The 18,282-nt window shown below is 39.5% G+C and overlaps 1 protein-coding gene across 1 annotated transcript; it reads left to right on the top strand.

Moving 5' to 3' along the window:
• The first annotated feature begins 10,232 nt into the window (after positions 1–10,232).
• On the top strand, positions 10,233–17,823 carry LOC140156008 (dehydrogenase/reductase SDR family member 13-like). Its single transcript, XM_072179068.1, has 4 exons — positions 10,233–10,435; positions 15,271–15,513; positions 15,787–16,207; positions 17,391–17,823. The coding sequence occupies exons 1-4, from the start codon at positions 10,306–10,308 to the stop codon at positions 17,557–17,559; spliced, it is 963 nt and encodes a 320-aa protein (XP_072035169.1). The 5' UTR covers positions 10,233–10,305; the 3' UTR covers positions 17,560–17,823.
• The last annotated feature ends 459 nt before the right edge of the window (positions 17,824–18,282 follow it).

Genomic DNA, 18,282 nt, shown 5'->3' with positions numbered 1-18,282 from the left:
TTTTGTTATCTATCGATTACTAGTACTTATGATGTTACGAGAGCGATCGCTCGCCTCAAACGGCAAGGCCTGCGTCGTACTGCATTGCAAAACATTCCATTAATACAGTCTGCAAAACAATTAAGGTACCAGTTATTGTTATCCTAAACAAAGGCGGATATGTCACAATTAGAGCCAAAAACCAATAGCTGCATCTTTCACCCCGGATTTAAGACCCAACTCGTTAAATTTGGTCAAGAAATAAAGCCACAATGATCCAAAATCTAAGGAAGATGCCAATTCAAAAGTTGCAGTTTTGCTCCATTACCTGATTAAATGCCCTAGTATTGATTTGTACACAAAGCATTCTCGAACAAGAGAACTAGCGCCGTGTTTCCATTGATTTGCACATAAAACTAGCGACGTGCTTTCCATTTATAGGAACATGAAAGTGCAACTTTTGATTTCGTTATTTCTTTGGGTTTTAGAACACAATTTATTTAATTCTCAACCAATTTCAACAAGTGGGGTCTTATATCAGAGCTAAAGGGTACAGGTATTAGCTACTGGTTTTAATTTTAGCATATTCATCTTTGTTTAGGATATACAGGGTGAACATAACTGGTACCTTGATTTAATTATTTGGCTTACTATAAAGCTGATCAATGATTATGATTGAAATAGATTAAAATGAGACCCCACGGTTTCTGACACATGGCGCTCTATTAGTCCGGTAACAAAATATTTATTTACTGTCGATCGTGCTCTGGTTGCATTCAAAATCTTGATGGTAAACTGGACAATAGAATAATCCGTCAAGAAGGCGTGGGCTTTCCTGACGGACTATGGTACCATGGTACCACTTTGACAGGTTTTTAATCCCTGTTCCGTGAATCACTCTATTAAAGGCCCATTCAGTGATTTGCTCATCCGGATGATCAATCAAAATTCAGATTTTGGTACCTTTGTCATTGTCATAGATGTGCTAACATAGCCTGTGATTCAGCCAAAAGCTGTGTATTTCAGACAAAATAAGACATTTTACACGAATCTGTAATTTAGATACTGACAGTATCTAAATTAGCTACATGTATTTGAATGGGGCTTCAACTTCGTCAGTACTGCTCTTTTCTTCGTTTTTTTTGGCCAAATTTGTCATTTCAAAAATACCAAATGACAATTTGAATGACTTACTTTTAAGCAATTTATAAACAATTTTAATTTTTTGGCACCAAGTTGCACTGGGATCACTGAATGGGTCTTTAAGGACCATCCTTCTGATAGTTGAGTGGTAGACAACCGGAACAGTTTTGACAGGTCTTTTGTCTACCTCTCGATCTGTTTGTAAACAGACAAGGACGTCAAAATTGTCATCTTCGCCGAATAGGAAAGTAACAGCGTTAGTACGGCACTGGCGCTTTATATATATAGCTAAAATACAGTTAGAAAATGTCTGATCATAAAATGTAAATCTCGTTCGCGGGTACCCATGGACAAGGAGCAGTGCGGGCCCTTTTAACATCTCCTTTATCAGGCCTTATTTCAATTTCATTTTGCTCGGGACCCTTGACCCCTGGACCAAGCTTTGTCCTGACCATGCCCACACGCTTGCTTCGCCACCCCCTAGTAAACCTATCATAGTGCAGTTATGCTGCACAGCAAACATGATTCGACCTTTGCAGTACTTAAACCTGGTTAACAGGAAACTACTCCAGCAAAATCAATCGATAAAGTCTCGTCTATCCTCCACATTGAATGATGGACTGCACTTATGCCCAAATATGACACTTGCCATTCAATAATCAACCACTTGAAATACCCTGACTCGCTGCACTGACCAAAGTTATGGACAGATATGGGAGCTGTTTTTGCTGTTATCTATCATTTACATATCAGGGAGGTACGAACATTTGCAGATGCCCCAACGTCTCAGTTTTAGCCTACATGTAATGTATACATTATTCTTGATTGACAGCAAGTACAAAAAATATCCGCCAAGTGATATATCTAAATTAGCTAAAAATTTAGGACATGTTACAAGCTTACAAAACTATATTTTCTAGAATTTCAGAGAGTACAAAAAATATTGGCTGGTTATTTTTCACACAGTGACGTTAACTAGGATATGCCCTATACCTCTAACATACACTGTTTGTAGAGGTCACACGTCAATGGTGAGAGCACTGTGTATTGTGTATAGGAAAATGTACAGCAACTGCAGTATGTCATTTCAGATAGAGTATGATCTCGAGTTAGTGTTCAGAATAGTAAAGGGCCGCGATCCATCCTGGATACTACTACCATACAATGGAATAGCAACCTTACGGTAACAATGATCATTTTGCTATTTTTATAGACCACTTGGCATCTGACGTCATTGCCCGGCAGTATGCGCGCGCATTATGGCAATTTCCATTGTTCTTTGCCCTGCAGTGTGCGTACGCATCGTAGTCTGCTTAGGGCACGTGCATTTTAAATCGCCCGCCACATTTCATATACAGGAAAGCCATCGAACAGTGTAGCGGCTCGTTCGAGCATTTCGATAGACGAGTCCCTCGCCTTTGTTTATAAACAGTGATGTCAAGTGGTCTATAGGTAGCTCGATCCGATCGTGATTACAAAATAATGTTCTCCGTGATTTCATTTACTATTAAACACAATTTCTACTATACAACATAATCATTTATGAACTTAATTAAACATAATTAGTAACTTATACTTCACCTACCTGTTATAATGACGGATTTCCCCACAAGTGATACATCACTTTTATAAAACGTTGGACGTATGTATTTAATATAATAAATGAAACATCCCAAAGCGCTTATTACTGCTGGTCCCCACACAACCACACTGCTCGACATGGTGCAGGCCACTAATATCTCCGATTCAATGAATTTATCTTATAATATTGGCCTATACCAAAGTGTTAAACTGTACACTTTTTAGGTGGCTGGTTTCAGTGTTGTAGTCGAGGACCTCATATCCGAGGCCAATGCCAAGGACAAGGCCAAGGACTTGGTATCCGAGGCCAAGGCCAAAGACATGGTATCCGGGGCTAAGGACAACCCTCCGAGGCCAAGGACTTTTGTCTCCAAGGCCAAGGACCAAGGAATTTCATAATAATGAACCACGCACTGTTGGTTGCGCGATCATCTAAGATCGGTGTTATTTCTTCTTCCTCATCATCAATGTCAGGTGGCCTTCCATGAAGGCCTTTGAAGTGGTTATACCAATAGGCGACCCTTTCACTTTACGTGTTTCCCTTCAACTGACCTGTATGTACTGCATGCCTTACTAACAGTGATGTCGTTGATCAGTTTCAAACTTTTACCATGTTTTGAGTTGACATGTGCTCTTTCAAACTCTTGCAACTTGCTATTTAGATTTGCCTCAATAACTTTGTTGTACGCATCATCAAGGTTTGTTTTCGCCTTCTTATACTCCTCTCGTTTGTCATCAGTAGTGTCCTGTTGATACATCATATCTACCTGACATGGTGTCTTGCCTTATGACTTTTGGATCACGAGAACAGTCTGCCCTTCGAGATCGTTTCTTTGCAGGGCTGATCTTCTCAGCTGCTTTGATGGTAGCGATAAATCGGCTACTTATCCGTGACTGTTTCCTCTATATCATGTATATGTCTCTAAGGATTTCAAACCTGTTGCGCTCTTCTATGGTGTGCATCTTTTGAACATTTCTATCCGTGCTCAGGGATTTCCAATCAAACTGGTTCTTTCTTCGTAAAGTCTTGCTCTTTCTGAGGCTTAGTCTTACTCTTGCCGACACTATTCTGTGATCGGAACCCACAGTAGCAAATGTATTGTATACCTCGGCGTTCTGCAGATTGTTCCTCCATTTTCTTTGTATAAGTATAATAGTCCAGTTTGTATTTATTCCCGCCTGGGCTTGTAAGTGTCCATAATTTTCCAGTTTTCTTACGAAACTGTGATTCCTCTCTGTTGCTAGTTACACAAGGTACTTTCCATTTCTGCTAGTGACGTCATGTTATGTAAATTTAGCATCTTCCCTTCCAACTCTAGCATTGAAATCACCATTACTATCAAGAGGTTATGCGTTGGGATGGATTCAGTGGCTCTCCTCATACTATCGTAGTGTTTCTCTATTGTGCCGGGCTATTGTGTCCATGTCTTCATCAGCTACATTGGTTGGGCAATATGTAACGATAGCAGTTGTTGTTCCCTGGAAGTTTACAATAAGAATTCTGTTGTTGTGTGATCTTTCACACTGGCCCGGGACACTGGCTAGTATATGTTTAGCATTCCAACCCATCCAACTACAGCTCCCGCATCGTTCTTAATTGCTGATGTTGTAATCAGTGTCCTGCCCAGTATGTTTTCGTACTTTTGGTTCATCGTGAATTATACGGTGCGCTTGTATTCCCAATATTTCCACATTGCACTCAATGAGATTAGAAACTCTACACTGCTGTTCTCGAATTGTCCGTACGTTCATGCTGGAGATTTAGGTGACATTCTTAGAATTTAGAAGGTTTCCAGCTGTTTCTCCCCTGCAGACACCCTCATCAGACTTGTCCCTTCCATCTGGATTTCGAGGCAAGGCGTCATGTGATTTTTGCAACTCGATGTCTGTACCAGGAGATGTTAAGACTGAATTAGGGACTCTAAACCTAGTGTAGTTTTGGTTTGCCGTCATGGTTTTCGATTGCTAATATAACTGTAGTCGCAACTCCTACAGCTAGATTTATTAACAGAGTTTTCCTTCTTCGCTTGTCTAGTGGCCGTAGAAAAATGTACATACAAGACATCTTACTTGCGCCCTTCACTCTTGTGATTTTTGTCTCCAATCAAAGGAAACAAGAAATAGCACAGTTTCCAGGACACTCTTGTCTTTCGCCGGTATGCTGAAGTCTTATCACTACACCCTCTTGCAGTTTACTGGATACTATCTCTTGTACTTCTTTAGGTAGTGAACTACTTCAGCTACATGTATTTGACCCATAGCTGGGGCAAAGGTTGGTGTGTAACCAGGGGGTGTGCACGCAAATCAGAATGGATTTAGAGTTGCCAGAACGACTATGTTGGGCACATCCGTGCACTATGTAGGCTGATTGAATAGGTGAAGCCACACAACATACCAGCGATAATAACATTCATCGACTTAAAGAAAGCTTTCGACACTATCCGTAGAGGCAAGATGTTGAAGATACTCCATGCCTACGGTATTCTGGAACTCATTGTTGAAGCTATTGGCAAAATATACCAAAGCACCAAAGCCAAAGTAATATCACGGTCACCAGGTGGCGAGACAGAATTGTTTGAAATCTTAGCAGGGGTATTTCAGGGAGATACCCTTGCTCCAAACCTGTTTGTGATTGTCCTCGACTTTGCACTGAGAATGACTATTGATGAAAGTGAAAAGGAGCTAGGATTCCACCTGGAAAAGAGGCAAAGCAGGAGAGTTGGCCCAGTGGTGGTGACAGACTTTGCTTGTTCTGACGACATTGCACTGTTATCTGAGGAAATACAACAAGCACAAGAACTGCTTCACAGAGTTGAGACTTCCGCTGCAAAAGTGGGCCTGAAGATGAACGGAAGTAAAGAACAGGATAGAAAGCATCACAACAAAATGAGGGTGTAGTACTAGAGGAGGTCGATGATTTCAAATACCAAGGCGCTTGGATGAAAAGCACAGAAAGGGATGTGAAGATACGTGAAGCAGCAGCATGGAGGGCGTGCAGTAAACTTAAGAAAATACCGTATGGAAGTCAACTCTTACCAAGAGTTTCAAACTTCGAATCTTTGCTGCAACAGTTGAGTTGGTGCTGCTTTATGAATGTGAAGCCTGGACCACCACCTCTAAACTTGCAATGATGGTGGATGGCTGTTATACCCGGATCCTAAGAACTCTTCTATATGACAAATGCAAACCTATATGGAGATCATCCAAATGTAAGCTTCAAGATCAGGGAAAGAAGAATCCGGTTTACTGGCCACTGTTCCAGATGAGAGGAGCCCGCATCAAAATGGTTCATTGGATACCTAAGCATATGGGCCGGAAACCTGTAAGACATGCTCTGACGCACATAGACATTCTGAAAGAAGACACTGGACTGGCGGCAGCAGATTTCAGGACAGCAATGGAGGACAGGAAGAGATGGAAAGCCATCACAGTTCGAGGACACCGCTCGAATTAAAGCCATATTATAACATTTTCAAACAAAATAGATTAGCATTTATTTGCCATAAAATGTTAGCTTTTACTGTCAGATATATCCCTTTATTTTTGAGCCGAACAACTACGGCAAAGCAAAGAAAATTGGAATTTACCAGCAGCGCACATGTCGCCAATACGTACCACTCCTTCGGTCATGTTGTGGTACGACCCTTTGTTGTGTATATCACCGTCCCGCACGCCGTGTACGTACTGTCGTGTATGCGTTCGACTAATAATTCCATCGTAATAATAAAGCGCCGAATCCGGCGTTTTATTCAAAATATCGGATTTTGACAAAACTACAGCACCTAGAGTCTTGATTTTTGCAGGGTATATTGGTTTAATAAAGTACAATTTAATCGTGTAAAAAGGGAATTTTAAAAATTCAGTGAGGGCGTCTTCCTCAGCAAATGTTATAATATGGCTTTAAGCAAGTCCGGAAGCAAGTAAGCAAATAAGTATGCATATATTTCAGTAGGGCTGATAATCTTTACAATTACAAACCCATGCATGTGATATTTCCATAAGAAATAGATTTGTATTACTTGCCACAAAATATTAGTTTCCACTCTCAGAAATATCCTCAGTCTTTTAAGGCCGTGTAAAATTAATATTTTGGTTCTCGTCCCCTCCCTCCTCAATTTCTGGGATTTGTCAGATTTGTTTTTTTTTTTTTTATAGATTTTTCAATTTTTTTAGACTTTGGAATGATTTATGAAATCTTCATACATATAAATAAGTTAGAGAACAAGCATCACTTCCAAGTCTTTTTGTGGTATTCTAGGGGGTTTATCTCTCAGAATTTCACATTTGAAAAAAAGGGCCTCATCGTTTCCTCGAGCACTGTTGGAGAAGACCGAAATTACTGACAATGCTAATTTTACATTGAAAAAAAACAAAAAAACACCTCCCTCCCTCATCAATTCATGCAAATCCTCTGGACGAGAACCAAAACATTAATTTTATACGGCCTAATTTTAGCTGAACAAAATGAGGCAAAAAAAAAAAAAAACTTCAGTCGCAATTTAATTCCAACCCTTATGTCGCCAATCGTATCACTCCATTGGCCGTGACTGAGGTCAATCCTGTAGATGTGTTATGACCATCCCTTATGCGTATGAATAAAAACCTGTAAGATTTGGATTTTAGTGATGAACGATACGCGATATTATTTGCCGAGGAGAACTCGCCACCAACATCGTAAACGAGGCATTTTCTAAATTTGTATCGGAGTGCTACAATGCCCTGTATTATATGCCGAAACTCTGTCAGCAGGAATTGACTGTTGGTTCGTCATGGTCACAGCCCGATTTATCCCACTTTCTGGCTACTTTTCTCAGTTATCTGAAGGCAATTTTTACTCAATATCAAAAATCTCAACTTTTTTTGAGAAAAGTGGGGGGATGAGGCTGTGGATCACGAAATGCCCCTTTAAACGCACAAAATGCAATCTTACACGTATAAGATGCCATCTTACACGTACGTCTAAGTTTTTGGTCAACTTGGCCATTCATAACTTGTGTTCACCTGGGGGGTAGCAATGAGCGTGTCAAGGAAGGTAATTATTTAAGATCAATAATGGAGTTGACAGCAAATCTCATTAACTGAAACTTCAAACCAGACAGTGAGTTTTCCCGTTACAAATGATTGGTTTGTCATACATCTTCTCAATGAGATTTACCAGTTTGCTGTCAACTCCATTCCTAAATAATTGCTTTCCTTGACACGTTCATTATTATAAAGCAGGGCGGTTCAGTCAAACTTTTAGTCTACCGAAAAAAATACACATATACAGATCAATACCTTCATTTCATTTCCAATCCCACCACCCACTACACCACAAACTCAGTATCATTCGTACAGAAATGACAGAAAGGACAAAGTTATCACGGAAGAGACAGACAAGCTTGTTGAAGCATAGATTTTAAATACCTGGTATTTAAAATCTATGGTTGAAGAGAATAAAATCAAAGAAGCCCTGGGGCTATGCGACACCTCAGCAAAAGACAAGTCGCAGACAACCACCAGAGGTATTGTCCTCCCTTACAAAGAGGGACTTTCTCATCGAGCGAGACGTGCATTCAGGAAACATGGCATGGCATTCAAATATCATAAGCCACATCATATACTAGTACACCCCAAAGACCAGGGCCAAAGACAAGCGTGACATAATTATTACAAACAGCAGAATGTATCCACAGCCTCATCCCCCACTTTTCTCAAAAAAAAAGTTGAGATTTTTATATCACTGGAAACCTCTGGCTACATAATGTTTATGTACAAAATATTTCTTGCAGATTAATTCGTTTAGCAAAGATATCGTGAAATTTGAATTTCGTTCTGGTGCACCAGAACGAAATTACAACGCATTGTCTATGGAGCAGTGTAATACACATAATCATGCATAACTCGCGAACGCAAAATCGGAATCAACTGACATTTTGGGAATAGGTTTTTTTCGTGGATATCTAATGAAAAATGACATAAATTGAGAATGCTAGGATCACGAAATACTCCTTTAAGGGGCGGGGTATATGGGAAAACTTGAAGTACAGATAACTGGAGAGAGGAAGCAACGAGTTCCAGATCACAGCGGGAGGTATTTATTTTGGAATGTTCATGTTTGTTTTTAAAAAATTTGATATTTTTGGTGATATTTCAAAAAAGCGACATGCCAAGCATAGGCTTATTTTCAACATGTGGGGGGGGCCTGAAACTTGAAAAAAAAAATGCTGTGCTAGATCGCAGTCAGAACATTTTACAAAATGTAGGTCACAAAGACACCTTTTCCCTCTATTTTATCACAATTTTTAAGTTCACCTAGGATTATTGGGGGGGGGGGGCTGAAAGGTATTCCAGCCCCTGCACCAAAATTATTGAGGGGGCTCAAGCCCCCGGTTCCTAAGCCTATGAGAAGGGCACACTTTGTTATTGTTTATACAGTTCTTTTCCACATACCTAGGGCCTATACGTTACCATTCGCTTTGGTGATTTAATGTTGTGACTTCAATTGATCGTTTTCAATGTGTTTTAAGCTTAGGCCTACCATAAAATTAACTGATATCTGGAAATGCTCTTTCTAGAATTTCACAGATCCCGGGTTCGATTCCCAGCTCTGCCTATTGTTTTTGAAAGCTGGGAAAACTGAACTGCTAACTTATTTGGCGCTCGATCTGAGCATTATTTGGAGGATTTCCCGATCTGAGTCAGAATTCCCAGGATGGGAATCCCTTCTGGATGGGGAATAGGAGAGGATGTGCGCCTCAAAGCTTGTGAGAAATCGAAAACCTAATGCGGTGTTTTTACCGTTTATGTGTCCGTACAGGATTTCGGACAAGCATTTGGTGCAAAAAATATCCAATGTTGGAAAAGTAGACAAAAAGGTCACTGCTACAAACCATTTATGATTCTTCTTCTCTTTTATTATTTTCGTGTCCAAAATTTGCAAAAAAATCAAAAACTTGAAATCAAATACGAATTTTGAGTTTTATTTTCGCCTTTTTGTTTAAAAAAAATAAAAAGAGATAAAAAAACAATTTCTTGATTTTCAAAGAGGACTACGCGCACGATTTTACTATACTAATGCGAGCGGCAGCTTTGAGACACAGGATTGAATTAAGAAGATGGCCTAAGAGGAAATTTCTAAGCCATTATTTCAAACTATGAGTGATTGTTAACCTATAGATAAACTCGAATAAACTTTTAATATTATTTTTTGAAGTTGGTGTGGCGTAGACCATAAGAAAATAGACATGAAAATAAATTATGCTTGTTGCTGCGAATTTGCGGGATGTTTCCCCAGGCTCGCGCATGCACAATTAAACGGACGACCGAACAAAGGTCATAGTTTTGAACTTCGACACTTATGAATGAATCCAGACAGCACTTGTGTACACTGCAACTAAGATCAACAAAGAAGCACTGGACTATATACCGGGACTATATATAACACTGCTGCACTGATAATGGTCACAATGTGTGTGTTTAATAGTGTAGCTATTTATCAATTTCATAAAGTTCAGTTCTTAAGGTACATGCGATTCAAGTTACCTAAAATGCTTTAAAGTTCAAGCCGGGCTAGTGATTTAAATGCTGTGATCGCAGCAATAAACTTCTGCAATAGCCAATATGGTTGGCTCTAATATTTGGGCTATCACTGCAGCTGTTTTTGGCATAGGATTCATATACATAAAATACTTCCGTGCACAGTACTGTCGCAGTAAAGCAAAACTTACGGGAAAAACCGTTATCGTTACAGGTAAGTACAACGTTTTTGGTTTAATACTATTATATCTACATGCATCAGATAATTATGTACTACACAGTCAGTGCAGCTAACATCGTCTATGCTATGACCCCATGTGACTTCTAGCCTATCATAAATTGTATTGAGTAGGCTATTTAAAGTTTATACCAATGATTATGATACGGTGTTTATTGTATGTGTGATTTGCTTTAATAGGGCCCTGACCAGTGACCAGGCTCAAAGCACGCTAAAAAGCCTATAGCATGCTGATAGGCCTATTAGTACTCCCGGATATTAGGCCTACTATCGAGTTTTTACGGTATTGCAACAGAATGCAATTACGATTCTTATTTAAAAACCAGTCCCACCACCACCACCACCACCACAACATCAACACCACAACAACAACATGTTAAAATCACTGTAAATGAAATAGGCCTATCACCTTTCCTCGAAACTTTGGTTAATGCTTTTAGTGGTGGAACAGTTCCCGATGCTATGAAAATAGGCAAAGTTGTACTCATTTATACAAAAACGGCCCCTATACATGTATAAATTGTTTGGGTATAAATCTGCATCTGCATACATGTCGTACCGACTTCTCCCAAAATTTTGTAACGAATTAAACACAACGGATGCTTTAATGTTTTAATCAAAAACAATGCTATGTAATAAAAAGCAATATTTATTATGAAAATGTTACATCACTTCATGGTAAGCATGGTAAGTGGTGTACCCCAGGGCTCAATACTGGGACGACCTCCAGTTTTCATATACATTTTAAAATACATAGTCCTTGCAATCTTGCTAGGCGATATATGCACTAATTTTATAACATCCCAATAACAACTCAGTTATTAACCGCTTTAACACTGGGAGTGATCACAGACTAGTAAGAGCAAGGATCTCCATCAACTTGACATTGGAAAGATACAAACTATAGTACAAAAGAGAAGAATGCAAACTAAAACAGAACAAAGAAGAATTGCAGATGAAGCTGCAAAACAAGTTTGATCTCCTGAAGGATGAAGCAGAAGACCTAGATGTCTGTGAGACACTTACAAACACAATCCTACTAGATTGTGCTTTGAAGACAACAGGGAAAAAAGACCCACAGAAGATAGACAAGATTTCAAAGGAAATGAAGAAAAAGAGACGGGAAATGAAGAACACGATTGGAATCCAACATATCGAGTTCACAGAATTATGCAAAACCATAAGGAAGCGAATTACAAATGAAATTATGCAAAACCATAAGGAAGCGAATTACAAATGAAATCCGAGCACGCAACACAAAGATGATCCAGAAAACTCTTGAAGATAACAAAAGCTACAAGAAAGCAAAGCAAGAACTTGCCACTGGAAAATCTCAAAATTAAAGCCCTGAAGGGGGAAGACGGAAACATAATCTCAGACAGAGAACTAGTCATTAAGCGGGTGAAGAGTTGTACCAAGATCTCTACTCCAGCAAAGTCTAATTAACTCCCACCAATTATAGACGTTGAGAGTGCAGAAGAAAATATACCACCAAGTGGAGAGGATGAAGTTGAAAAATCTCTCAATGACATGAAAAGAGGTAAAGCACCAGGAGAAGATAGAGTGCTATAGTCGACATTCTCAAGGATGGAGGCAGCGCATAGTAAAGGCAAAGCTTGCAAAGCTATTTACACTATGTATCCAGATTAACCAGACACTGGACAGTTGAAATAATGCGCTTATAATTCTCATCCACAAGAAAGGTGACATCAAAGACTTGAAGAATTACAGACCAATCAGCTTACTATCAAACCTCCTCACCTCACCTCACAGGCTGTGTCACCCACTGTCGGATGTAGCCCTCCTCAAGTAGCTTCCATTTGCTTCTGTTCTGTTCTTCTTGCCCAGGTTGTACCCAGTGAGATCATCACGCCATCTTCGTTTTTGTCTTCCCCGTCTTCTCTTTCCTGTTCTTGGCTGCCATTACGTTAACCTCATTGTCCATCTATTGTCGTCTACGAGCTATGTGTCCCGCCCATATACTCAACTGATGCAGCTGTTAATGCAACATCGTCTGCAAATCTCAGGTCTGTTAGATAATCTCCGTCAATGTTGACTCCTCTCGGTTTTAGGCTGTGAAGATTTTTGGAGAAATTGTATCACCCTGTCTTACACCTCTTTTGATGTGTATTGGAATGAAAACTGAATACGCTGAGCTTGTCAAAACAGTGAGAAAGAAGAGGCGACAGAGAAGCAGAAAGAGAAGAAATGAAGAAATTGAAACCATCCTGATGAGCGGAAAAGGACTAAAACAGATTTCAAAACTGAACAGCAAGAAAACCAGAATAAGCAAAATGAGACAAAAGGATGGCAACATCACAACTGATAGAGAAGAAATTCTAGACGTATGTGCAGAATTTTACCAAGATCTGTACAGTTCAAAATCAAATCAGGACAAGACAGATACAAACTGTAAATCAACTGATCAAACTGACCTCCCAAGTATAACAGTAAGAGAAGTGGAAGTGGCAGTGAAACAAATGAAAGATTGGAGTAAATGAAGGATATGTACAAATCATGGAGGACATATACACAAACGCAACAGCCATTATTCATCTTGATAATTATGTATCCAAACCAATACACATCAGCTTACTATCAAACACCTACTCACAAATCAGATTACCAGCATCCTTGACTTCAACCAACCTAGGGACATCGAACAAGCAGGGTTTCGGAGCGGCTATTCTACCATGGATCACCTTCACGTCATCAACCAAATTGTTGAAAAGATGGGTATTATTCATTATTCATCTTGATAATTATGTATCCAAACCAATACACATCAGCTTACTATCAAACACCTACTCACAAATCAGATTACCAGCATCCTTGACTTCAACCAACCTAGGGACATCGAACAAGCAGGGTTTCGGAGCGGCTATTCTACCATGGATCACCTTCACGTCATCAACCAAATTGTTGAAAAGATGGGTGAATATAGACAGCCACTGTGCCTTGGATTCATCGACCACGAAAAAGCTTTTGATAGCATTGAGATCCAGGCAGTCATCAAAGCTACAAGAAAGCAAAGCAAGAACTTGCCACTGGAAAATCTCAAAATTAAAGCCCTGAAGGGGGGAAGACGGAAACATAATCTCAGACAGAGAACTAGTCATTAAGCGGGTGAAGAGTTGTACCAAGATCTCTACTCCAGCAAAGTCCAATTAACTCCCACCAATTATAGACGTTGAGAGTGCAGAAGAAAATATACCACCAAGTGGAGAGGATGAAGTTGAAAAATCTCTCAATGACATGAAAAGAGGTAAAGCACCAGGAGAAGATAGAGTGCTATAGTCGACATTCTCAAGGATGGAGGCAGCGCATAGTAAAGGCAAAGCTTGCAAAGCTATTTACACTATGTATCCAGATTAACCAGACACTGGACAGTTGAAATAATGCGCTTATAATTCTCATCCACAAGAAAGGTGACATCAAAGACTTGAAGAATTACAGACCAATCAGCTTACTATCAAACCTCCTCACCTCACCTCACAGGCTGTGTCACCCACTGTCGGATGTAGCCCTCCTCAAGTAGCTTCCATTTGCTTCTGTTCTGTGCTTCTCTTGCCCAGGTTGTACCCAGTGAGATCATCACGCCATCTTCGTTTTTGTCTTCCCCGTCTTCTCTTTCCTGTTCTTGGCTGCCATTACGTTAACCTCATTGTCCATCTATTGTCGTCTACGAGCTATGTGTCCCGCCCATATACTCAACTGATGCAGCTGTTAATGCAACATCGTCTGCAAATCTCAGGTCTGTTAGATATGTACAAATCATGGAGGACATATACACAAACGCAACAGCCATTATTCATCTTGATAATTATGTATCCAAACCAATACACATCAGCTTACTATCAAACACCTACTCACAAATCAGATTACCAGCATCCTTGACTTCAACCAACCTAGGGACATCGAACAAGCAGGGTTTCGGAGCGGCTATTCTACCATGGATCACCTTCACGTCATCAACCAAATTGTTGAAAAGATGGGTGAATATAGACAGCCACTGTGCCTTGGATTCATCGACCACGAAAAAGCTTTTGATAGCATTGAGATCCAGGCAGTCATCACAGCCCTCAAATAGCAAGGTGTCCATCCTGGATACCTCCAGATAATAAACACTATCTACCATGTTTACAGCAAGGACAGTCGATGATCACCGACCTCATATAGGCAAGGGGGTAGCCTATTTATTTAATAATCACACAAAGATGCATACGAGGCAACCTACTCATATCAATTAGTAAGCGCTCTTTAGCAAAATCACAGTTCATTGAATTTACAACTGTGTGACAAAACAGGCGAAAATGGTAAAGTTTTCAACAGATTTACCACATTCGCCTTGAATTACGTTATTTGCTGTTATTTGTTAGATTTCGTTCGATACAAAAAAATTCTGATTGGATGAAGGGAACACTTGAGGTTTTGACCAAAAACCAATCACAGATCACCAAACCCTTTTCATTAGCAGATAGGCGAGGTGTGCTTGTTCTCTGTTGACAACGGGCAGTCTTCAATGAACGGCTCTTTTTCAGAGCCACCAGTAGGCAAGGGGCGGCCTACATGTCACATTCTTAGCTACTTTGTCCTGAAGAAGTCAGAGCCTCTCCTGACGAAAGCTTGACAGTTCTAAACTTGTCCGACGGCGATCCAACCAAAAGAACTGACCAAAAACAAACAAAATATGGATATGTAGGTGTAGGTGTGGGTGAGTATTATTGAGTCTAGTGCTGTTTGAAGGTGGAGAAGAAATGAATGAACTTCAAATTCCGGAACTCAAATTAACTCAAATTAAATTCTTTCAGGAGGTAATGCAGGCATTGGTAAAACAACCGCCATAGACCTAGCGAGGCGTGGAGCACGGGTTATACTGGCTTGTCGTAACCCACTCAAAGCAGGACCTGCAGTCAAGGAGATCAGGGAAAGGTCTGGAAGTCAGAATGTAGTCTTTCGACAATTAGACATGGCGAGTCCAGATTCTATCCGAAGTTTTGCTAAGCGCTTTCTGGAGGAGGAATCCAGACTAGACGTTCTTATAAATAATGCAGGTATATATTACTATAGTAGGCCTTCTCATCCAGAGAAGATGTATACAGCTATCCTTGAACGCAATGTATAAGACCTTTCTTTCAAAGAATCACCATATTTAGACTTAAAGCCTTATGTACAATGTTGTAATATGAAATTGTGTTTTTCTTTTTTTCAAACCTGATTTTTTGGCACGGCCCGCCTTTTTTAAGTCGATGCACTGGACAATTAGACCTATATATCCCAATATCAAATGAAATAATCACCATTGCATTATTTTCTTTATATCCCAGGAATTGCAGATGGAATACCGGGTGTGACGGTAGAAGGTCATGACCTCATCATGTGGGTCAACCATTATGGACCGTTTCTACTGACCCACTTGCTTCTTAACAAACTTAAAGAATCTGCTCCAAGCAGAATCATTACCGTATCATCATCCATGCATTCTGCTGTCAAAAACCAAGATGAGTTCTTTTATATTCGTCAAAAGAACGCAGAACCTGGCACACGAACAGTCAAAATTTACGGACAAACCAAAACAGCAAATATCTTGTTTATGCGTGAACTTGCCAAAAGACTCGAAGGAACCGGGGTCACTACTTGTTCCTTGCATCCAGGTTACGTACAGACCAATGCGTTGCAAAGCGGGATGGAAAACGCAGGAAGTGCTTTTACGAGATGGAAGCTTCAAGCGAGTATTGTTGTTTTATGGTATGTAGGCGTAATATGAAGCTGTAGGCCTACTACCTGTAGGCCCTTGACCTAATCCTTATTCTACACCTAATTCTTATTCTAAACCTAATTCTTATTCTAAACCTAGGCCCCAAACAAGCCTACCTATAATATAACATAAACGAACCGTCAGTTTGTGTCTGTCGTTTCGGCGAATATGTATAGGCCCTACTTTGTATCCATATCAAACCACACTATACTTGTATATTCGCCCCGGGATCGGCCTAGTTCACCACGTAAACTTTTATGGCTCAAAATTCGGACCGCTCGCCATTAAGGGCTGGGGTATGAACGTTTGGAGAGTATTTATTTTGGGACATTAGAGCACATCAGACATATCGAATTGCATTCTGAATACGAAGAATGTCCTTCTGATATCAAATAATTTTGATTTTTGAAATTCGCAATTTAATACACATTTTATGGCAAATCATTAAAATTGATATTTTTGATATTTAACAGTACTCGAAGTAAACTTTATAAATCTGATGATTTATACTTAAAGTGTATGTAGGTGGGATGAAAAGCCGACGATCAATTAAAAATTTTGACCTTTCGTATTGAATATATGGATTTTTTTCCAAAAACACCAAAAAAAATTAGGTCTTTTTGGGAAAAAAAATACATATCTTCAATATGAAAGGTCAAAATTTTCAATTGACCGTCGGCTTTTCCTCCCAGCTACATACACTTTAAGAATATATCATTAGATTTCTATAATTTACTTCGAGGACTGATATATATCAAAAATTTGAAAAATATCAAATTTGTATAATTTGTCATAAAATTTGTATTATATTGTGATTTTCAAAAATGAAAATTATTTGATATCAGAAAGACATGCTTCGTATTCAGAATGCAATTCGATAGGTCTGAGGTGCTCTCATGTCCCACAAAAATACTGTCGAAACGCAATAAACGCTCATTCTAGATCCCTTAAGCTAGTATCAGTTTATAAAATGAGGACAACGTATTTGTTCCTTGTACTAGGATCGGCCCATCGGGTATTATAGTGGTTCGTATCAGTAAAATCAAAGCAACTTCATTTTAAGTTACAACATGCATTAACAAAACTTACACAAATTGAGATGTATGAGGTGAGAAGAAGCCCAGAAGACTTGTAAAACACCGTAATTACAATATTTCTTTCTTCTCTCTGCAGGCCATTTTTGATGCCACCTGAAGCTGGCGCTCAAACCACCATTTACTGTGCCGTTGATGAGTCCGTCCCGAGTCTATCAGGTCGATATTTCACAGGTTGTCAGGTGGCAAAGGAATCCAATCTTGCAAGGGACGATGCATTTGCCAAAAACTTTATGAATACAGTATGAGAATGACTGGATTAGAAAAATAATTTCAAAATGGCATCGATGAATTTATCAATCGCTCTTATTAGTCCTCGTCAACACCCCTCCCAGTGATTTGAGTGGGCAGTGGCGGCATGCACCAAATCGCATCGGGGAACTAGGAGAGGATGTGCGCCTGAAAGCTTACCTCGAAAATATATACCAAATTGGACGGAAAAGAGATTCCAAAGATATCCTACCATGCCTATTGTGATTTCTATTCAAAATAAAATTAACATGATTAATGAAGATTCGAGGACTTGCAACACTTTCTTTTCAATTTCTGTTTCCGTTAAAGGAGTATTTCGTGATCCTAGCATCCTCTTTTTATGACATTTTTCAGTACATATCCACGAAAAAAGCATATTCCCAAAATGTCAGTTGATTCCGATTTTGCGTTTGCGAGTTATGCATGATTATGTGTATTACACTGCTCCATAGACAATACGTTGTAATTTCGTTCTGGTGCACCAGAACGAAATTCAAATTTCGCGATATCTTTGCTAAACGAATTAATCTGCAAGAAATATTTTGTACATAAACAATATGTAGCCAGAGTATTCCAGCGATATAAAAATCTCAACTTTTTTTGAGAAAAGTGGGGGGATGAGGCTGTGGATCACGAAATGCCCCTTTAAATGTCATTGCTATTAGCCTCCTAGGTGTGACCAATCTTTTATTCTAGCCTTTTGTCACTTACTAATATAA

This window comes from Amphiura filiformis, chromosome 6 (assembly GCF_039555335.1).
Source record: "Amphiura filiformis chromosome 6, Afil_fr2py, whole genome shotgun sequence".
Taxonomy (NCBI): domain Eukaryota; kingdom Metazoa; phylum Echinodermata; class Ophiuroidea; order Amphilepidida; family Amphiuridae; genus Amphiura; species Amphiura filiformis.
This window is presented reverse-complemented; position numbering and strand designations above follow the sequence as displayed.